This window comes from Moschus berezovskii, chromosome 7, assembly GCF_049115385.1.
Source record: "Moschus berezovskii isolate FMDL1 chromosome 7, NW_MosBer_1.0, whole genome shotgun sequence".
Classification (NCBI taxonomy): domain Eukaryota; kingdom Metazoa; phylum Chordata; class Mammalia; order Artiodactyla; family Moschidae; genus Moschus; species Moschus berezovskii.
In genome coordinates this window covers 30,042,959-30,066,423 of record NC_142466.1, presented here as the reverse complement: position 1 = coordinate 30,066,423, position 23,465 = coordinate 30,042,959, and the positions used below count along the sequence as shown (strand labels likewise).

Genomic DNA, 23,465 nt, shown 5'->3' with positions numbered 1-23,465 from the left:
ATTCTTTTGATGAAGCAAAATTATTTAAAAATTGTAATATTAGAGAAAATAATCATTGTAAGCGATGTAATTTGAAGACTTCACTTTGAAGACTTAGATTGGATACTGTAAAAAATTCTAGATTTAAATCAGCCTTTAAATTTTAATAATTATTAATACTGTTTTTTAATCTATGTTTTATTATGTATTTGACATATATATACACATAAAAGACACTTTAGAAAAAATAATCCAAGAATAATTGAAGAAAATGTTGTAACAAATCAGACTTTATTCAAGTTGGTGGTTTTGTTTCCTACTTTCATGCTTGGTTCTCCTGGACAGTAATCAGTTCTAACTTGGAATTTCCTGCCTTTGATCTTATTTTAGACTCTCATTTCAAAATCTATGAGTAACTAACACGTGATGGGACTGAAAAGAAACTAAATTGTAAAGGCAGGAATGTGATTGCAATTTGATGTATTTTAGTCAATTGCAGTCGGTGAGATCATCAGAACCCATAGTCACCTGACTTTGCTCAGCACTTGAATTACAGGTCTTAAAATTCCTGTGACTTAATGCAGGCTGTGCCTCGTGTTACCGACGGTCCAGGGAAACACGGGGTTGGAAGTCACGGAACCTTTCTTCTTACATGAGCTGCTAGGATGAGTACCTTTTTACTGAGTTGCTCTAACATTGTTTCTCTAGTGACAGAAGGCAGATGCTCCCAGGTCCACTATATTAGTGGTCCCCAACCCCTGGGCCACGGGCCAGTACCAGTCCGTAGCCTGTTGGGAACTTGGCCATACAGCAGGAGTTGAGTGATGGTTTAGCAAGCAAAGCTTCATCCGTATTTTACAGCTGCTCCCCATTGCTCACACTACTGCCTGTGCTCTGCCCCCCTGTCAGACCAGTGGCGGCATTAAATTTTCACAGGAGCGCAAAGCTTACCGCGAACTGTGCATGTGAGGGATCTAGGTAGCTTGCTCCTTACGAGAATCATCCCCAAACCATCCTCTCCCCCCCACCTCACCATCCATGGAAAAATTGTCTTCTCAAGGGGCCTAAAAGGTTGGGGACCGCTGCACCATATTATTAAGGAAGTACTGCTGCTGCTGCTGCTGCTAAGTCGCTTCAGTCGTGTCCGACTCTGTGCGACCCCACAGACGGCAGCCCACCAGGCTCCCCTGTCCCTGGGATTCCCCAGGCAAGAACACTGGAGTGGGTTGCCATTTCCTTCTCCAATGTGTGAAAGTGAAAAGTGAAAGTGAAGTCGCTCAGTCCTGTCCGACTCATAGCGATCCCACGGACTGCAGCCTACCAGGCTCCTCCGTCCATGGGATTTTCTAGACAAGAGTACTGGAGTGGTTTGCCATTGCCTTCTCTAGGTACTGCAAAAAAAAGATCCCCAAATGCAATGGTTCAAAGTAGAAACTTTATTTTTCTCTCATGTAATGACTGGAATTCCAGATTAGCAATTCAACTCCAAGCTATCGTTTATGGTTCTTTCCATCTTGTTTCGCCAACTGTGTGTTTGAGGCATTGTCTTTATGCACATGACAATCTGAGTTGTTGCCAACACCCGGTTTTCATTGGGAAGAGAGTGGAGGAGGCAGGTTGCAGTCTGGAATTAGCACATCATGTCTGCTCAGATTCCACTGGGGAGAACTTGACCACACACAGTCCTACTTAGCCATACTTGAAGCTACGAAAGGTAATGCAGCTGGTCCGTCTACAGTTTTATAAATACAGAAGAAATAGCACAGATAATGAAGGATCGTTAGCATCTCTACCACATCCATACCATTCCTTCTTTCTCTGATTGACCATGTGGTTCTTTCATACCAGTTGGTTGACCTCTGCCTTGGTTTGGCTTTAAAATTAGTGGTGAAAATAAAAGTATTTCCCACTTTCAGCTTAATTTAATGATGACTTGGTGAATATAAGGATTAAAAAAGCACTATTTTCTTATGCTTGCTCTTTTTTAAAAAATTTATTTCCAGTTGAGAGATAATTACAATATTGTGTTGATTTCTGCCATACATCAACATGGATCAGCCGTAGGTAAATATCTGTCCCCTCCCTCTTGAGCCTTCCTTCCACTTCCACCCCATCCCACCCTTCCAGGTTGTCACAGAGCTCTGTGACACTTGCTCTTTAGTTTTAAAATCTTTGCAATTTCCTCATGACATTTCCATTTTTATGAATCATATCATTAGGAGGGCTTCAGTTGTCCTATTTGGGAGTGCAGGAGCCAGCCAGATTTTGAAGCTTTGGAAGCAAGAGCTATGGTTAAACTTGAGTTTCTAGCGGGTTTCAGGATATAATAAAGAGTGATGACACAGATTCCAGCTGCTGGATCCTGGAGATGCTGTGGGACCCTTAGGGACTGAGAAGAGGTAGGTGAGAAGCAAAGCATGCAAGAGAACAAGGAAGATATAAACATTGGACAGTAAAGCAAAGTGGATGGTTTAATTTTTTTTTTTTTTCTTTAAGGGACAGAGTGAAGCAATTAGGAGAGTCTGGAATATGCCCCTGAGTCATAATCTTGATAAACTTATGAGATCAGGTCAGATTTATTGATGGTGCCCATCAGCTTTCCGTAAGCCATTTACAAAGAAATACATTGTCAAGATATGCGTTTAAAATCCTCAGGTTGTTGGTTCTGTAGCTTAAAGTGTGAAAGGAAGAAGCTAAGTAAATGGATAACTAATAATTGAAATAGTTGATAAAGAAAAAAAGATCTAGATTTTGTATCTCTGAAATCAGTTCAGTTCAGTTCAGTCTCTCAGTCGTGTCCGACTCTCCGCGACCCCATGAATCACAGCACGCCAGGCCTCCCTATCCATCACCAACTCCCGGAGTTCACTCAAACTCATGTCCACAGAGTCGGTGATGCCATCCAGCCATCTCATTCTCCGTCGTCCCCTTCTCCTCCCACCCCCAACCTTTCCCAGCATCAGAGTCTTTTCCAGTGAGTCAACTCGTCGCATGAGGTGGCCAAAGTATTGCAGTTTCGGCTTTAGCATCAGTCCTTCCAATGAACACCCAGGATTGATCTCCTTTAGAATGGACTGGTTGGATCTCCGTGCAGTACAAGGGACTCTCAAGAGTCTTCTCCAGCACCACAGTTCAAAAGCATCAATTCTTTGGCGATCAGCTTTCTTCACAGTCCAACTCTCACATCCATACATGACCACTGGAAAAACCATAGCCTTGACTAGACGGACCTTGGTTGGCAAAGTAATGTCTCTGCTTTTTAATATACTATCAAGGTTGGTCATAACTTTCTTTCCAAGTAGTAAGCGTCTTTTAATTTCATGGCTGCAATCAGCATCTGCAGTGATTTTGGAGCCCCAAAAAATAAAGTCTGACACTGTTTCCACTGTTTTTCCATCTATTTCCCATGAAGTGATGGGACCAGACGCCATGATCTTTGTTTTCTGAATGTTGAGCTTCAAGCCAACCTTTTCACTCTCCTCTTTCACTTTCATCAAGAGGCTTTTGAGTTCCTCTTCACTTTCTGCCATAAGGGTAGTGTCATCTGCATATCTGAGATTATTGATATTTCTCCCAGCAATGTTGATTCCAGCTTGTGCTTCTTCCAGCCCAGCGTTCCTCATGATGTACTCTGCATATAAGTAAATCTCTGAAATAGGATCCCATTAATGTGAATGCAATTTGCTTTTTCTCAATCTGATGATGATTTTGTTTCTATAGACCAGTTTCCAGAATGTACTGTCTGTAGCCCTGACTACCACCTACGTTGCTACTCTGAATGTTTCCTGTATAGAAATTTGATAGTCAAGAGTGTTCAAAGTCATGGACTTCCCTGGTTATTCAGTGATTAAGACTCCTTGCTTGTCCTGCAGGGGATATGTGTTCCATCGCTGGTTAGGAAACTAAGATCCCACATGCAGCACGGCATAGCCAAAAAAAAAAAAAAAGAGTTCAAAATCAAGTCTTTCTCTGTGACCATTGGATAGTGCCCTCTGAAAACTGCCTTGCATAGTCCTTCTGCTGGGCTCCCATAGCTATTGTGAATATAAATACAGTTGACCCTTGAACAACACGGCTCCACTGGTAAACAGATTTTTTTCAGTAAATGCATTACTGCAGTACTACATGATCCAAGGTAGGTTGAATTGGTGGATGAGGAACCACTGCTTTGAAGGACAGATTATAATGTTGTCTAGATTTTCAATTGTGCAGGGGTTGGCATCCCTAACCCCTGCATTGTTCAAGGGTCAACTATAGATACATTTTTCTCTTGTTTTTCAGATTGTAACCTTTTATTTGAAGTTTGACACCAGATACTTTTGTGTGGTGTATGGTTTTGTGTTTTGTGTGCTAGAGAAACTATTGAGAAAGTTGAAAACCTAAGGTGTTTTATCTATTTGCTGCTTCTTTATTACTGCTAGAGTGCAACTGATTTATTGTTTTGAAAGTGTTCTTACATGGCTAAAATACTCTGGCAGATAATTCAATAATTGGTTAAGTCAAACAAATGCTTTGATTCACCTGGAACTGAAAGCCCTCATTAAAAATTCTCTTTCTGATTTAGATGCAGGCAGACAAAAAAAGCACAATGACAGGTTGGAGATAAATCTTTTCAAATCAGACATTCTTTTTTTGTCACACATGGTTTATGGAGCAAAAATGTGGCTAGTTCCCTCTGAGTAAAGAATGTCATGGTAAGAAGTAATATATAATTGTTTTCTTTAATGTGTAAAATGCCCAAGGGACATTGAGATTAAAACTAAAGTAGGACACAGGCTACACTGCCAATGCTAAAGCAAACATTTGTACTCTTTCTTGAAATTCCCTGAGAGAATATGATGTTTTGATACCTTGAAAGGCCAAGTGGTTGTGATTAACCTTGAAATAAAAATCTCTAGCAGATGAAAGACACTTGTAATTTGTAGCCCAAGGATAGCAAATCAAGGATGGTATCAAATCATATTGCAGCTTTTATAGTGGCTTTGAAACTGCCTTCTGGCCATTTGTTAGGAAAGATAAAGTTACTGTAGATTTTAAAAACTTATTTGTTCTCTAAACCATTGTACCAAAAATTAGGACTGTCTTTTATAAGCTTAGCTATTTGTCATCGATACTTAGACAATTTTGATAAAAGCAGTACTCTTTTTACTCCATTGGCCTACCTCCTCCTGGAGACAAAAATCCTCTTTCTGGATGGTTCAGCTTCTTCATTGCCATGATGTTCTTAGCCTAACCAGTTGTTGGTCTGGTCCCTAGAGCATTTTGGAATTCTATCATTCAGGTCTGTATCAGGGAGTATAATCCCACATTTCCTTCAGTTTAGCTCTGTTACTTTTGACATTTGGGTAAGTATATTCTGTGATAAACTAATAACCTCTGCTTCTCTCGGTATTCTAAAGTTGGCTTTCTTGAGTTAGATTAGATCATCAGAAAGCTCTGTTGGGCTTTGACTCCATTAGCTGAGGGTTTTTTTTTTCTTCCTGAGTTACATATTATGATACAACCTTGACTTTCGTTTTGTTTAAAAAAGAGGTAACAAAATTCTGTTTTGCTTATGTTATTGAGATTATTGTTTATTATATCACCCTGTATCCCATGGTGGTGGTGGTGGTAGTTTAGTCGCTAAGTCATGTCCGAATATTGTGACCCCATGGACTGTCACCTGCAAGGCTCCTCTGTCCATGGGATTCTTTGGACAAGCATACTGGAATGGGTTGCCATTTCTTTCTCAAGGGGATCTTCTTGACCTAGGGATCGAACCCACGTCTCCTGCATTGCAGTCAGATTCTTTACCAACTGAGCTACAAGGGTAGCCCCAATAGAAAGCCTAATGTGAGAAATTTCCTTCAGAGTTTAGGGGCATGAAAATTGTTTTCTATGATAGAACTTTTCCATTTTTAGATTATAAGACATGTTCAATTTATCTTATTTATGTATTATCTATGCTTGGATGCACAGGGGCAAATTTGAATGTCAGTTTAGCAATTTTTATCAATAAATTTTACAAATTAATTAAATAAATAGTATGAAAATCAGAAGTCAGTAACTACAGCCCACCTCCCTCTTGTTTTTGTAAATAAAGTTTTATTGGAACACAACCCTGGTCATTTGTTTATGTATTGTCTGTAGCTGCTTTTCCTGCTACAGTGGCGAATCTGAGTAGTTGCTGTTTGCCTTTACAGAAAAATATTAACAATCCTAATGTAATTAATCACATGGTAGTATGGGTCAGGCTAAATGCAGTAGCACTGAAGAAATATAAAGCAAGGTGAATGCTCTTAAGATATAGCTCCTTGAGAAAGGTTAAACAGAGAAGATGCTATATGAAAGGAATTTCACCTATAATTGTAGTAAGATATCAGTTCAGTTCAGCTGCTGAGTCGTGTCCGACTCTTTGTGACCTGGTGGACTGCAGCACGCCAGGCCTCCCTGTCCATCACCAACTCCTGGAGTTTACTCAAACTCATGTCCGTTGAGTCAGTGATGCCATCCAACCATCTCATCCTCTGTCATCCCCTTCTCCTCATACCTTCAATATTTCCCAGCATCAGGGTCTTTTCAAATGAGTCAGCTCTTTGCATCTGGTGGCCAAAATATTGGAGTTTCAGCTTCAACATCAGTCCTTCCAGTGAATATTCAGGACTGATTTCCTTTAGGATTGACTGATTGGATCTTTTTGCTGTCCAAGGGACTCTCAAGAGTCTTCTCCAACACCACAATTCAAAATCATCAATTTTTCGGCTCTCAGCTTTCTTTGTAGTCCAACTCTCACATCCATACATGACTGCTGGAAAAACCATAGCTTTGACTAGATGGACCTTTGTTGGCAAAGTAATGTCTCTGCTTTTTAATATGCTGTCTAGGTTGGTCATAACTTTTCTTCCAAGGAGCAAGTGTCTTTTAATTTAATGGCTGCAGTCACCATCTGCAGTGATCATATAGAGGAGGACATTTTATATAGGAGAGAATGGCATAAATAAAATCCCTTAGGGACTTCCCTGTTCCCTGACAGTCCAGTGGTTAAGACTTTGTGCTTCCACTGCAGAGGGCATGGGTTCCATCACTGGTTGGGGAGCTGAGATTCCACATGAGCAGTGGTGTGGGTGGTGGGCTAGGTAGGAATCCATTAGGAATGAACCAATTTTTGAGCATGTGGGTGTATTCTGAAAATGGTTTTAGGCAGCTTAAAATTAGACAACTTCCCTTGTAGCTCAGTGGGTAAAGAATCTGCCTGCAATGCAGGAGACCCAAGTTAGATTCCTGGGTCAGGAAGATCCCTTGGAGAAGGAAATGGCAACCCACTCTAGTATTCTCTCCTGGAGAATCCCATGGACAAAGGAGCCTGGCAGGCTACAGTCCATGGGCTTGCAAGAGTCAGACACGACTTAGCGACTAAACCACCAGAATTAGACAACAGTGAAAATGAAGTTGAATGTGTGAGATTGTTGTTGGAGATAACTTAAAAGCTGGAAATAAGTCTTTGTATTTAACCTGCCAGGCTATTAAAAGCCTGCTATGTATTCTTTACAGGGAATTGATGTGATGGAAATAGCATTTTAGGACAGTTAGTCTGACAGCAGTGTATGGGGTAGAGAACCCCAAGTTTAACCCGTTACTGAAGGAAGTCCCACGTGAGCATTGAAGATGACGAGTAGAGAAATGGAGGCATAAACTCTGAGATGCTGGACGGAATGGAACTGACTCTGTGACTGACTGGACTGTGAGAATGTTGGTGAAGAAAATTGTGAGAGGAGAACTGGGAAAAGATGCACTGAAGTGGGAACAATTTTTATGAGAAAATATGTGTTTTGTTTTTAACATCTCCAGTCTGGTGCTTTAGAGCCTTGTGAGAGAGAGTAGAGAAGTGTTTGGAGATAGGGCCTAGATGAAGACTCCGGGAGAGTTTCATGAAAGCAGAAGAAGACAAGAGACTTGGGAGCACCTTCAGGAAGGAAGATGGTGCGCAAGAAGCAGAGTGGAGAGAGAAATAGGAGGAACCAGTGGAGCAGTGTTTACCAAGGTGTATCCCAGGGAAGGTTGGTTGTATAGACTGTTAACAGCTAGTTTCAGAAAAAAGGGGGCCATGACCAGATAAGCTTGGTAAACTCTGGATTAAGCGAAGTTTATCAAATTTCTTGCCTTAGAATCTCTCAGATTCTTCAGTAGTACACACCATTATTTGTATCACCAACTTATATCTGTCTCTTCAATTATAGATTCATATATCCAACTTTCTCCCTGACGTCTCCACTTGGGTATCCATTAAGCATCTAAAACTTACTTGTGCACAATGGAATTCCTAGTATTCCCTCAAAGAACTCATTTCCCTATCTCAGTTGATGGCTTTTCCTTTTAGTAAAGAATGCCATGGTAATTAATATATTCATGGTTTTGTTTCATGTGTAAAATGCCCAAAGGAATTGAAATTAAGAATGAAGCTGCTCAGATCAGAAACACTGGAGTCATCTTTGACCCCTTCTTTCTCCTATACTCTTATCCAGTCCGTTAGTAACTACACTGACTCTACCTTTGAAGATACCCAGAGTCTGACCACATCTCACCTCAAGTGATTCTATTAAAATCTTACCACTTTTTTTTTTTTTTCCCCTGTAGTGGTTAACCGTTTCACTCTGGATAACTACATCAGTCCTTCCAGTGGCCTACAAGGGCCTCTATGGTCTAGCTTCTCATTGGCTCTCATTGGCCATTTCCTTCCTCCTTTGCTCTGTTCCTAACTCATCCTTTTACTCTTTCTGGGATGTATCTTAAGCAGATCATTAGCTTAGAGCTTTTGAATTCACTGTTTCCTATGCCTGTGATACTGTTTCCCTAGATTATATGTGTGGCTAACTCCCAAATGGCACCCTCTAAGGTGACCACCATATTTAAATAGAAAGTGTATCCATCCCCCATTTCTCATCTCCTCCCCTTTGTTCTATTCGCTTTACTTAAAAAAATTTTTTTTTCTTGTTTTATTGAGATACAGCTGACATTTAGCACTCTTAACGCATAATGATTTGACATATACATCATCAAATGATTAACACAGTAAGCTTAGTGAACATCCACTATTTCATATTGATACAAAATGAAAGAAGTAGCAACAAATATGTTTTCCTTTTGATGAGAACTCTTTAAGATTTACTCCCTTAACAAATTTTATATGTAACATTCAGCACTGTGTTGTACATTACATCCCTGGTACCTGTTTATCTTATGACTAGAAGTTTGTATGTTTTGACTGCCTTCATTCACTTCTGCCTCCTCCTCTCTCCTGTCTCTGGTTCCAGCTGCAAAATAAACCAGTCACAGGTATGAATTGTATAGTGTGGGGAATCTGTCAATAATTATGTAATAACTTTATATTAGTGATGGTAAATATCTTACTATAGCGATCATTTTGAAATGCTTAGAAATGTCGACTCATTACGTGTGAAACAGGAACTAACAGAGTGTTGTAGGTCAGTTGTACTTCAAAAACAAACTCATAGAAAAAGAGATCAGATTTATTTTTTCCCATTGTATCACCGTCTAACATATTTCATGTTTTATTTGGCTTATTTACATTTTGAATTTTCAAAGTGGAAATATATGTCCCTACAAAATTCTTTTTTCCTCTCGAAGAGGTCTCTATCTTGGCTTTCCCCAAGACACATTTTGGGAAATTCTGTTATGATGTCTTATGGAACAACAGAGAAGAACATTTCAAGAAAGGTGAGATTAATACAACTGGGAAGTTGAAATTTTGACCTGCTTAAAAGCTAGTGAGTGGATTAGATAAGGGACACGGTTTGCAGTCAGAACGTGTTGTTTCAGTGCTGTGAAATGGCCAATTCAAGGGAGTTAAGTTGGACTCATATGTTGAGGAAGAAAGGTAGCATAAATTATCCAGGGAGCTTGGGTTTAGAAGAAAAGGGAGACAGTAGTGAGAAAAAGCTGCAGATTCAACACAAAATGCCTTCGTTTTTAAGATCAGGAGAGCTTGGTTTTGTTGCCTGTTATTTTTATAACTTAGAGTACAGTACTAATGTAAGCATTTTTTAAAGTTATGCTGTAATAAATACGTGGCCTACAGCATCCTGTGTTTTAGAGTGGGGGGTAATTCAGTGGGTTCAGTGCTGTGTGGTCACTGGATCAAGTGAGATCCCGGGAAACCCCCTTACTAGTTCTGTGCCTCCACTTTACTACTCTGTCTTCCTCGATGATGTTGTGATTGTTGCACTTGAGAACCCAACAGGCGTGAGAGGCATGACGTCAGTATTAAAAGCTGGTGCTGATTGCTTGCTGTTCCTCTTTTAGAAGACAAAGGATCTGTTTGGATGTGTGAATTTCTAGGTCATTTCTATACTTCCTGAAAAAAACTCACCAGTGCTTCACACTTGTCACAAACGGGTGGATTCATGCTTCAGTGGAAGCTTGTGCCAAAGTGAGGCACAACTTAAACAATTTTGTGAAAGTTTGGTTCTTTCTTCCTCAGAAGTTTTGATCCACAGAAGGATGAATTTCTATTTCAAATCTGTGGTTGAACTTTTAAAATTCTGCTATTTAGACATGAACTTTTGGAATTTTGTTTGTTTCTGTGGAGTGAATTCATCTGTTTTGGGATTTGCTCTCCTGGGAAAACTAAGAACTGTTGGGCATTTTTAGTTTACTATGCCATCAGTCGTGGCATTTGAGGGCTGAAGTGGTTAACGGTGAAGGGTGTGCCAAGGGATTGTTCTCCAGGGCCCTGTGCTTTATTGCCATTGTTGTCTTTGTACAGAATTACTTTCATATTATTTGACAAATAGTTATTTGAACTCCTTTTCCAGAGTAACAAATATTCTTTTGTTTTGGTTACAGAATCTGCTTATATGTAAGAGAAGTAAAAATGTCGGATGACATCAGGAAAAGGTTTGAATTTCCAAATTCTCTTATCCAGTCACAGGTAATTTTATTTATTTGTTCATTTATCTATTTATGCTTAATGGTAACAAATGAACATTTTTGGTGGATTGAAATTTATATTTTTAACATTAAATATTTTAATTCATCTGTGTACAGGAGTATATATTAATAACTAACTTTTATATCAGTTACTTTGAAAATTTATATTGGACATAGGAAAGTAAATAATAAAACTGACCAATCTGTGCTTTTATTTATGTCATACTTTTCTTCTTAGAGATAAAAAACTTTGTTTAACCTCTGAATATATATTTTTTGGTCTGTAGTTAATTATTGGGAACAGAAGTAAATGGTTATACATCTTCAGAATGTTAGAGATTCCTATTTAAAAAGGTATATTCTACTCTTAGTACAACCATTAAGAATAATAGATTTTTATAATAATGATCTTAAACCAGTAAAATATCCTGGATTGAAAAATTAGATCTATATATATGCTAACTCAGGTAGAAGATTGTGATAATTAGTTTTAGAAGAGCTTTTCGGTTATTAGGGGTAAAACAGAACTGGTTTTCTGGTTAACCTTCAGCTAACTAGAAGCATTTTGGTTAATCAAGGTACCATAATAGCTACTGTCTTTTCTCATGAGAGTAAAGCAAAGGGACCAGCAGAAGCCTGCCTGAAGACTTGCCAACCTGCAGCGTCTTGGATACTCTCAGCAGTTACCTTCGGAGATGCCTGCTGTGGGAATTGACTTAGCTGGGTAGTGGGGAACCCTTCCATGAGGAGTAGAACACTCCTTATGCAAGATTCCCTTCTACCTGACTGGGTTGGAGTCATATCCTGTGCAACACAGGTGCTTACCATGAAGAAGAAGATGAAGGCTTGGAGAACGCTGTCCACAGTTTCTATTTTTCTGTGTGTGGAGTCCCTTCGTTAGCATAGATAAATCAAGAAATGCCTGTATGTGTTGCTGTTAAATTAAGAGAAAAGTGTGTTTGTATTGTTTAGTGTGTGGTATCCATTTAAGCTACTCTTTGTTATGGAAAACTTATGTAGTAGCATAGGCTGATTTATGCTTGGATTTTGTATTTGAAAGTCAATTTAGGCTATATGCTGTCATTTGTTAGAGGGATAAATTGGAAGGTAAATTAGAGAAATTGAATTTGGCGGGCAGTGGGGGATATTTCTCATTAAGCTTATTTTCTGTTAGTCCTTCTTCTAAATATGAATGCTAGCTTTTTTGGTCCATATTGTGTTTCATATTGGTTTTATTAGATTCTTGCAATTGTTCCCTGTCCTCTGTGAATACTTCTTATTGTTCTTTTGTAACCACTGCTCAGTGTTAGCACCATATTTCATTGATTCACACATTTTTTTTTCACATTTTAACATCTGCATTTAGTAATTGATGGCAGCAGTCATTATACAGTTGATATTGCCTCACATTTGTGCATTTGGCCATGATCTTCTAAGAGTCTGAAAGAGCTCTTTCATTAACATAAAATCAAAAAATTATAAGAAGCGTTGTATAACAGATTAATTGGCAGCCTTTTTTCTTTCTTGCTGCTGCTGCTGCTGCTAAGTCACTTCAGTCGTGTCCGACTCTGTGTGACCCCATAGACGGAAGCCCACCAGGCTCCCCCGTACCTGGGATTCTCCAGGCAAGAACACTGGAGTGGGTTGCCATTTCCTTTTCTTTCTTAGTGGTTCATAAAATAATGGTGCATCTTGCATTTGATGGCCATTTACAGTCAATGAAATATGGTTATTTTGTAAACAGGAACTGAAGCTATTCACTGGTCCTCAATTTTTGTTACTATCTCTTTAACAAGGAGGTAAGAGTTCGTTGATCTAAACTTAAATTTCATGTAAATGAGTGACTTGTAAAGACCATTGATCATTGAAGTCTGAATTCAATTCTAGTGTGTGAAACGCAAAAAGAAATGAAGGAGCAGGTGCTGTGCTTTTGTTTGAGCTTTTCTGGAGACTTTGCAAGGCTGATGGGTGTTTATACATCCATATCAGACATCAGTTGCATGGGCAGACTGAATAGTTCTTGCCATAGCAAAGTTTTGCCCAACCCATACCTAGAATGGCTGTCGTTGTTGCTAGTCTGTGGTTCTACGACAGCAATGCTGGTTGGTGCTGAAGATCTAGGAGAATGGAGTTGAGATGATAGGAAGTAACAACATTTATATATTTATGGAATCAATCAACACTCCTATGAGAATCTTAGTTTTAATTCTGGGTTTTTTGACCAAAGACGATATGGAAAATTTTTAGAGATTTATGAGACTGAAAGCTTACTAAGGAGCTGAAACCTATGAGAAACCAACATGGATATTACATCCTAGATCCTAGAGGAGGGAGAATGTCTGAGGTGGGGCGAGGACCTGTTGGTTCAAATCTGTGTGGGCCATAGTCATTGAAGATGGTGATGAGTTTTCTCTATCTTCATTAAGGACATGATGAAGCATGATGCGTTTCATTTAGTTTCAAAGATGCTTTTAAAAGCTGTGGAGTTTCTCATTTGTCTCATGGTTTAATGGATTAAGCAATCTCAAATTATCTTGTAATACTAAGTGACAACAATTTAAACTGAAAATCCAGCAATTTTCTCAACATCTGTGAACTGTAGTTTGCTTCCTGGGATAAAATGTAGGATAAAAATGCTTACCTTGAGGGTTGTTGTGAAGATGAGAGATTCCATTTGTGGAGTGCCAAATACAGTGCCTTCTTCAGAGCATGCACCCTCTGAATGGGAGTGTTATTACTGACTGACTGGTATACTCATATCCACTAGTACTGCTGTTAGTTACCTTCAAATTCACTATTGAGAGAGAACTTCTGAGGGAATGTATTCATTAATCTTGTTTGTTTTAGGCTGTGGGGCATCTTATTGCTGCAGTTCTAAAGGAAAACAGCTTTTCAGAAAAGATCCACCAGTGCACAAACCAGGTCTGTCTTTAATTTTGTGCTTAGTTCTATTCAGATGTTGCTGGTAACTGGAACACCTTTGCACTTCTTTTGTTTTCCTCACAGTTCAGGTCACTATAGAAATGATTTTATCTATTTTTGTTTCTTTGCCATGTTTTTCTTTTAAACGTTATAAAGTGTTACAACAGACTCCAGGAACTGGATAGGGAAGGGATGAAGGGGAGTATTCTTATGACTGTTAATGAAAAAGAACTTGGGTGGAACGAGGGTCGGCAGCCTTTAGAAGAAGGCTGACAGAGTTACTACTGAGGGAATCTGTTTAATGGACAAAGTGAACACAGTGGCTCTGTTTGGGTATAGGAGATTTCTCAGGCTTTAGGTAGTCCCAAACACGAGTTCTAAGTTAGAAAAGTCACGCTTTGGCAGGTAGAACTGGAGGAAAAAATTCTGTATCATTCATAGGGTTGGTGAATGCCAATGCTGACATATTTACTGACCTATTTACTTTGGGTTTTGGTTGACCAGTGCTATGTAGCTTGACATGCTGATTGGAAACTCTGCTTAAGTGGGACCTCTAAGGTAAACTCTATGGAGAATATAGGTGATGGAAATAAGATTTTTTTTTTTCATAACAAGTAAATTGATTTCCTTTCTCTCATATTCCTTTATATTAGCTATTCCAAGTTACATTTCCTTATTGCCTCTGCTGACACACTGAAGTCAATGTAGAGGCATACTTCACTAATTGGCATTTATCTGGTGTTTGTATGTAGTTATATAAATTAGATTTTCTGAGAACTCTGATCTTAATCCTGCCTATAATCACATTATGTACTCTGAGAAGATCTAGTGGTTTTACTTAAACTGTCAGAATTTATTGAATGTCAAATCCCTGTAACTAAATGTTTCCTCTTCTTCTAATAACAGAGTGCTTCCTTCCATGAAGGTGCAGTGTTACCTGAGTCATCAGTCTTTTATTCATTTATTTTGTTATTTTGTTTGTTTGGCTTAGAAGTGGAGTGATGACATTTAGAACCCTTTGGTATGGTCCACACAGGTGAATAAAATTTCCTTTGGAATAAAAGAAATGGAATATAAATATTTCTTCCCTTTAGTGACTGTTAACTATCTTGTTCTGTACAGTTAGTTAGTGGGATCCTAAGATTGAAAAGGCTCTCAGAGTCAGCTACCATGGGAAAGTGGGCACAATTTATGTTGATTTTCATTAGTTTAGTTATTCTATGGGACCTGGGGATTGTAATTTTTTTTCTCTCCAGATTTTATGTTTCCCTAGTAAATTATGTCAGAAGGAAGGAAAAATAGCTTCATTGTGTTCTTAAAAAAAAGCAAAAATAAATAACCCAAACCCCATGTAAAATCTAAATGGACTTAGCCCAGAATACATTCAAATGTAGGTTCATCATTAGTAGTGAAATTTTTTTTTTTTTTTTGAGGAGAATCATGAGTTCCTGAGCAAGTTATGAGAGCTAGAACCTCTGCTTTAGTAGGAATTTTCAAAATTAAGAACTATTTACTTTTGTGTCTTTCTGATGCTTTCCTATCAAAGATGACAGGTTCACAGTGTGAAGGTAGAAGTCGAACTCTTCTCCTTGGGCGAAAAAGTTTTTCTAGGCTTTTTTTTGGTCGTCCTAGAACCAGCAGCTTGCTTGTAGCCTGAGCTCCTTCTGTCTCCTTCCTCTGGGTCCACATTCAGCTTCAATCACTTGGAGCAGAGGCACCATAAGGGACAGTGCAGTGGCATCAATCAGGTGCTCTTTCCTCCATGTTTGACCAGTTGACAGTTTAAATAGAGGTTGGTGGGAGGAGAGCAGGAACATTTTCTGAAAATGTTCAGGGCTTGAAGCATAGGTGTGATTTGAAGTCCAACTTGCTGCTGCTACTGCTAAGTCACTTCAGTCGTGTCCGACTCTGTGTGACCCCATAGATGGAAGCCCACCAGGCTCCCCCGTCCCTGGGATTCTCCAGGCAAGAACACGAGTGGGTTGCCATTTCCTTCTCCAATGTGTGAAAGTGAAAAGTGAAAGTGAAGTCGCTCAGTCGGGTCCAACCCTTAGCGACCCCATGGACTGCAGCCTACCAGGCTGCTCCATCCATGGGATTTTCTAGGCAAGAGTACTGGAGTGGCTTGCCATTGCCTTCTCCTTAGACTTAGACTAACTGATATGCTGGTATGGTTGGTGTCTGGTTAAATGGCTTGGTTAGAACATAGTGCCAGAACCAAGCCATAGTCTTGATTTCCTAGTAGCTGCAGTGCTTAGACTCAGATAGAACCTCTGCAGCCAGCCTCAGTTTGGTGCAAAGACACCAGAGGAGAGAGAGTCACTGTATCAGAACATGTCCGCTGCCTCTCTTGGAAAACCAGCTTCCGTGTACCCTACACATGGTGTGACACAGCATCATTTTTGTAGAGGAAAGCCAGCCTATGGTGAATGAATTACACTTTGGTGAACTGCTGGGGCTGTGTATGTGTTTGCTAGTCATCAGACATGTGTTTTAATGACTGGTTTGATTTCAGACTCCTGCCTTGAACTTGCTGTGGGAGAAGTGTTGCAGCGATAATGTCGTAGTTCGAACAGCTTGCTGCGAGGGTCTGGTGGCCCTTGTCGCTCAGGATCACGCGGAGTTCAGCTATGTTCTCAATGGGATTCTCAACCTGATTCCATCAACCAGGTGCTCCTTTCCTTCATATTTGATCAGTTAACAGTTTAAATTTTTAGACAAAAATTCACTGATTTGCCATTAAGGGTCACCGTTCATCCTCCTTAGTAGCTATTGTTCTTTCCCTAAAAATGTCATACAGTTGCTATTTCATATGTGGTGAAAACATGCTAAATTAAGCTCTGAAAATTTGGGCATTTGTAGTCATTTTGCTGTACTTAAGTTTTGGGACTCTGCTTCAAAGTGTTATTGCTCTTTTTAATGAATAGCTAAGTTTATAACTCACAGTTTGCAGTGTAATTTCCTGACTTATTTTAAGAAGGGAGGCTGCCCATAAACAATACTCATTCCACACTGGTAAAGTTGATACCCTGTTGGCCTTGGTCAGCCTTTAACATCAGTGCATACATTAGAAAATAATGGCATCGATTTCTTTAAAAGCATTTTGTAATTTAGACATACCTTCCCCTGATTATTCGAAGTAAATAATGTTTAGGTTTTTGAATTTGTTTGGTTTGACCATATTTATTCCATTCACTGCTGCTGCTTCACTGCTGCTGCTGTTTAGTCGCTGTTGTGTCCAACTCTTTGCAACCCCCTGGTGGACTGGGGGTTCCTCTTCTGTGGGATTTGCCAGGCAAGAATACTGGAGTGGGTTGCCATTCCCTTCTCCAGGGGATCTTCCTGACCTAGGAACTGAACCTGTGTCTCCGGCTTGGCAGGGAGATTCTTTGCTAATTCAGCCACCAAGGAAACCCAGAACTGAATACTTAATCTTTTTTTCTACCTTCGGTGGAGATGGAATATAGCTGTCACCATCAATCTTTGGTTAGTGCATTCCTGGATTTGAGCTCAATTGACTTAAATAACCTCTGGCCTTTTTAAATATATATTTTATTTTTTTAAATTAGAGGATAATTACTTTACAATATTTTGATGGTTTTTACCATACATCAACATAAATCAGCATTAGGTGTACAAATGTCCCCTCCCTCTTGAACTCCCCTTCCACCCCTCCCCATCCCACCCCTCTAGATTATCACAGAGCACTGGGGTTGGGTTCCCTGTATCATACAGCAAATTCCCACTGGCTGTCTCTTTTACATATGGTGAGGTATAGGTTTCAATGCTATTCGCTCATATAATCCAACCCTCTCCTTTCCCCTCTGTGTCCAAAATGTCTGTGTCTCCTTTGCTGCCCTGCAAGTAGGATTGTCTGTATTATTTTTCTAAATTCCACATATATGTGTTAACGTGTGACATTTGTCTTTCTCTTTCTGACGTACTTCACTCTGTGTAATAGGCTCTATTCCACCTCATTAACTGACTCAAATGTGTTCCTTTATATAGCTGAGTAATATTCCATTGTGTGTATGTACTTTGTTATCCATTCATCTGTTGATGGACATCTAGATTGCTTCCATGTCATAGCTCTTGTAAATAGTGTTGCAGTGAACATTGGGGTACATATATCTTTTTCAGTTCTGGTTTCCTCAGGGAATATGCCCAGTAGTGGGATTGCTGGGTGGTATGCTAGCTTTATTTGTAGTTTATAAAGGAATCTCCATACTGTTCTCCATAGTGGCTATAGCAATTTGCATTCCCACCAACAGTGCAAGAGGGTTCTCTTTTTTTCCATACCCCCTCTAGCATTTATAATTCGTAGACTTTTTGATAATGACCATTCTGACTGGTACTGGTGTGAAATGATACCTCATTATAGTTTTTGTTTGCATTTCTCTAATAATGAGTGAATACCTTCCCAGGTGGTGCTAGTGGTAAAGAACCTGCCTGAAAATGCAGGAGACAAAGAGATGTGGGTTTGATCCCTGGGTCAGGAGGATCCCCTGGAATAGAAACTGGAAACCTACTCCAATATTCCTGCCTGGAAAATTCCATGGACAGAGGAGCCTGGTGGGTTGCAGTCTATGGGGTCTCAAAGAGTCAGACACAACTGAGCAAGTGAGCACACAAATAATGAGCAATGTTGAACATTTTTCCATGTGTTTAATAGCCATCAACCTCTGGCCTTTTAACCTTTCTTCACAAATCTTATTTTGTTCCCTTAGATCATCTTTTTGGAACTTTTTGGAAACTTGATTTTTCTGTATAGTCTGCATATAGTCTTTTTAGTCTACATTTGTAAGTCCAAGCCCTTTAGTATGGTATACATGCCCTTCCCAAACTAGTTCCCACTTTCTATTCAACCTGCGTTTTCTGCCATGAACACTTCTGTTAGCCATACACACCTGATCCCTGTTCTGACACCTGTGCTCACTGCATTTCTGCATGTTAATGTTCCTTCCCTTTCTTTTTCTGAAATATCTTCTTCATATTTCAAAGCTCAGCTCAGATGTCAGCTCTTCTACCTAAATTTTTCCCCTCTCAGCTGGGCTACTTGCTCTTTCACAATATGTTTATATTTTTAACCTGTATTTTTGTCTTTAGCATACTCTTTGACAGTTAGTAGATAACCAGATCATTCTGAATAAAGATTTGATCAACTTGATGCAAAAGTTAAATTGGTTAGTTTCAGAATTACTCTGTCTATATCTCCTGTGGCCACCAATTTAGACAATATGAATACTCTCAGAAACTTAAAAAGAAAATTTGTTTTTCAGGATCCTTCAATTGTTAAAGTTCCTATATTTGCATACAATAAAATTCAAAGCTTTCTTCTATATCTTGGCCATATTTCCAAAGACTCTTGAAAACTAATGGTAACCTTATGTTTAAAATTACTCATTGAAGCACTGCTTGTGATTGAAAATAATAGGGAACTGGTAAATTATGGCATGTTGATACAGTGGAATATTATACAGCTGGAAAAATAATGATGGCCAAGATATATTTTTTCACTAAAAAATGAAAAATAAAGACTATTGTGTCTAGTAGGCTACTTTTTGAGGTGGATGAAACTAGAGTCTGTTATACAGAGTGAAGTAAGCCAGAAAGAAAAACACCAATACAGTATACTAACGCATATATATGGAATTTAGAAAGATGCAAATGATAACCCTGTATACAAGACAGCAAAAGAGACACAGATGTATAGAACAGTCTTTGGGACTCTGTGGGAGCGGGTGAGGGTGGGATGATTTTTGAGAATGGCATTGAAACATGTATGTTGTCATATAAATGAATCGCCAGTTCAGGGTCGATGCATGTTACAAGATGCTCGGGGCTGGTGTGTGGGGATGACCCAGAGGGAGGATAGGGGGAGAAGGGAGGTGGGAGGGGGGTTCAGGAGGGGGAGCTCATGTACACCCGGGGCGGATTCATGTCAGTGTATGGCAAAACCAACCAATATAATATTGTCAAATAATTAGCCCCCAATAAAAAAAAAAGTAGATATAACCTAAAAAAATAAATAAACATGTCCATATAAATTTTCAGTGACATGTGCATACAACATCTTTAACAGGATAAATAAGACCTGGTAAGAGTTTTACTGCTGAGGAGAAAAACTGAGATACAGAGGAAAGACAGAATATTTGCCTCATATGCCTTTTTGAATTTTTAACTCTATGAATGAAGCTGCTCAGTCGTGTCTGACTCTTTTCAACCCCATGGGCTGTAGCCCACCAGGCTCCTCCATCCATGGGATTTTCTAAGCAAGAGTACTGGAGTGGGTTGCAGTTGCCTTCTCCAAGGGATCTTCCTGACCCAGGGATCGAACCCAGGTCTTCCACATTGCAGGCAGATGCTTTACCATCTGAGCCACCAGGGAAGCCTATTTAACTATGTGAACATGTTGCTGATTCAAAAGTATGTTTTTTAATTAAAAAAATCTAATATTACTGACAAATTTTAACATATACAGATGGCATGCTGATCCACTATCAGCAAAACTTCTGCTTTCCAGTTTACAACAGTGATGATGGACTTGGACTGATGTGCAAAGGATGGCCCATGCCATTTTCTAATGAGATATTAGAAACATCATTTTCTAATAAAACATTCTTGAATTCAAGGTGTAATCTAACTTGCTCTAATTATCTCTTGGAGACGTTCCCCTGGCCCCTTTAAGATGCTGATAATCTTACTTTTGGATATAAGCAATACAACTGCACAGTGCAAGGAGGTTCTAATGTTGTGAATTTAGGATGAAAGCTATTTAGGGAGGAACTAATACTACGAGTTGACTCACTGGAAAAGACTCTGATGCTGGGAAAAGTTGGGGGCGGGAGAAGAAGGGGACGACAGAGAACGAGATGGCTGGATGGCATCACCAACTCTGTGGACATGAGTTTGAGTGAACTCCGGGAGTTGGTGATGGACAGGGAGGCCTGGCGTGCTGTGATTCATGGGGTCGCGGAGAGTCGGACACGACTGAGCGACTGAACTGAACTGAACTGAACTGAACTGAATACTACTACTATCCACATTTGAAAAAATGACTTAGGCAAAATCTCGGTGGCTTGTTTAAGGACAACCAAGAAGTTATATAAAGAGAGACACATTAAAACTTAACCTTTTAAAAGCCCCCTCAAAACTGATATTTTTGTGGTTATACAATAGAATCCTTCTAAAAAATATTTAGATGTGAGAGTTGGACCATAAAGAAGGATAAGTGCCGAAGAATTATTGCTTTCGAACTGTGGTGCTGGAGAAGACTCTTGAGAGTCCTTGAACAGCAAGGAGATCAAACCATTCAGTCCTAAAGGAAATCAACCCTGAATATTCATTGTAATATTCTGGACTGATGCTGAAGCTTTGATGCTCCAATCCTTTGGCTACCTGATGTGAACAGCTGACTCATTGGAAAAGACCCTGAAGCTGGGAAAGATTGAGGGCAAGAGGAAAAGGGGATGACAGAGGACTAGATGGTTGGATGGCATCACTAACTCAATGGACATGAGTTTGAGCAAGCCCAAGGAGATGGTGAAGGACAGGGAAGCCTGGCGTGCTGCCGTCCCTGGGGTTCCCAATGAGTCAGACACGACTGAGTGACTGAACAAAAACAACAGAGAAAAAAACTTGTTCAAGTGTGTGCGCATGTGTGCATGTGCGCGTGGGCATGCATGCAAAGAAAGAGACAAAATAAGTTTTTAGTTGTTTTACAAGTTTCTTAGAGTATTCATGTTGTCTCCATTGGTAGCCACAGGAGATGTAGACAGAGTAGATTCTGAAGCTGACCAATTTAACTTTTGCATCAATTTGATCATGAAATGTGTTATAAAACTGCTAGGTTTTCTTTATTCTTTCCAGTAGACATAATGATTATTTGTGAAGAATTTTCTTTCTTTGTTTTATTTCAAGTAGCACAGCTTTGTGGTTTGCAGTGATTACAAAGACTATACTCTGAATTGTTTACATCTTAAAAAAAAACCGAAATGAGAATTAAATTTAAGAAATTAGGTTAAGTTTAATTACAAACAGGGAACCCACACAACTGCTCTTCCAAGTGCTCTTCAGGGAATCTTCTGAGACAGAAAACCGTCTTTATCTTTGGGATCTAAAAGCAGAAATGACTTTGTCATTTCCCTGTGGTTCTTGGCTGAGACATTTTGGATCTTCGGTTTCCAGTGTTTAAATTTCTGCTTGTCTCTGGCTTTCTCTTTTTGAAACAGAGATTTATTGCAACGTAGAGGTATCTTGGGCACAGAACCACACCGAGATTGCTCAGCTTTGATGTAGAAGAATGAGTGTAAAACTGAATTTTTTCATTTTGTTTGCCTAGCATTCTTCAGAGGGAGGGAGAGAAGGGGAGAGGGGAGAAGAAGGGAGAGAGGGAGGAGAAGGGAGGGCAGTGGGCGGGGGTGGGGGGTGGGTAGCGGAGACAGGAAGGGAAGGAGGGAGGGAGAAGCAGCATCCTTCTGTGGGGTAGACATTTAGACAATGTAGCTTCCGGAGCTTTGTCAGCATTAAATGTTGAGAGCTGTAAGGAAAGATGGAGGGACAAGTCAGTGTGGTTCTTCCTCTCTCTTTTAACCTATGCTTTGGCTCTTTTTTCCTTTTTCTTTTGTCCATGGAATTCTCCAGGCTGGAGTATTGGAGTGGGTAGCCATTCCCTTCTCCAGGGGATCTTCCTGACCCAGGGATCCAACCAGGGTCTCACGCATTGCGGGCAGATTATTTGCCATCTGAGCCACCAGGGAAGCCCCTTTGCAGGTCTAGTCTGTAAAATTCCCCTGCAACATGTATGAAAAGCTTCCTCCTCTTCCACCCCTCTCCCCCCTCCTCCCACCCCCTCCCCCTCTAGTTCCAACCCACAATTTGAGAAGCATTGGTCTAGAGCCTGCTACATTGTATAGTCTAACTTTGAAAAGAGACTTGACATTTGCAAAGCTCTGGTTGTCTAAAATGCAGGGAGTGGCTGGGAAAGTGTCTGGCTCTGTTTGAGAGACTGTTCCCTTCAAAGGAATAGTCTGATGTCCAAGAGCACTCTGGGGTTCAAAGCGGAGGCAACATGAAACAATTGTAAACTAGTTTTTATAGCTTCTGTAAACAAAGAAATGGACATAAGAGGTCTAAAATGTTCTTTTAATCAGCAAGGAAATTGAAAAAAAATTATTTCCTAGGGAGGGTGAAGGAAAGAAGGGGACTAGAAAGGAAACACAGTAAGGAAATTATTATCAGCAGTTAAATGTGAATTTTGAAATTAGATAAAATTAAAATAAAGTGAATGATATGTGGTAACATGTACTTTTCTTGTCCTTTAAGGAACAGCTTGTTTTACGTTTAGGTTGTTTTTGGTTTTGTTAGTTTTTGTTTTTACATTGAGTTCATCCTAAGATAAAGATTCCCATAAGCAAGGAGTTTCCCTGTTTTTCTTTCCTTAGATTGCTTAACTGCACTAACTTCTAGAAAGCTTCATGCAGCCATTGTTACAGTTGCTTAGTAACAGGATTGTGAATAAAAACCATACTCTCCTATGGAACCAGGTATTTAGTTTTCAATATTGAGATGTCATGACAGCCTGTAATTTCAGTTCAACTGCTTCCCCGACCCCCCACCCCTTCTTTCAAAAAATATGT

The 23,465-nt window shown here is 39.6% G+C and overlaps 1 protein-coding gene across 3 annotated transcripts in view; it reads left to right on the top strand.

The window, feature by feature from the left end:
* The window catches only part of FOCAD (focadhesin), a 311,664-nt gene that overhangs the window by 18,432 nt on the left and 269,767 nt on the right, over window positions 1–23,465 (top strand). For 2 of the 3 annotated variants that reach the window (XM_088837878.1, XM_055428152.2), the window contains exons 2-4: window positions 10,822–10,906; window positions 13,753–13,827; window positions 16,343–16,497. In XM_088837878.1, coding sequence (XP_088694004.1) covers window positions 10,850–10,906; window positions 13,753–13,827; window positions 16,343–16,497 — 287 coding nt within the window. In that variant the 5' untranslated portion in view covers window positions 10,822–10,849. Of the gene's footprint in view, window positions 1–10,821; window positions 10,907–13,752; window positions 13,828–16,342; window positions 16,498–23,465 lie in introns of those variants that run through there. The other variant, XM_055428155.2, reaches the window with a different exon arrangement.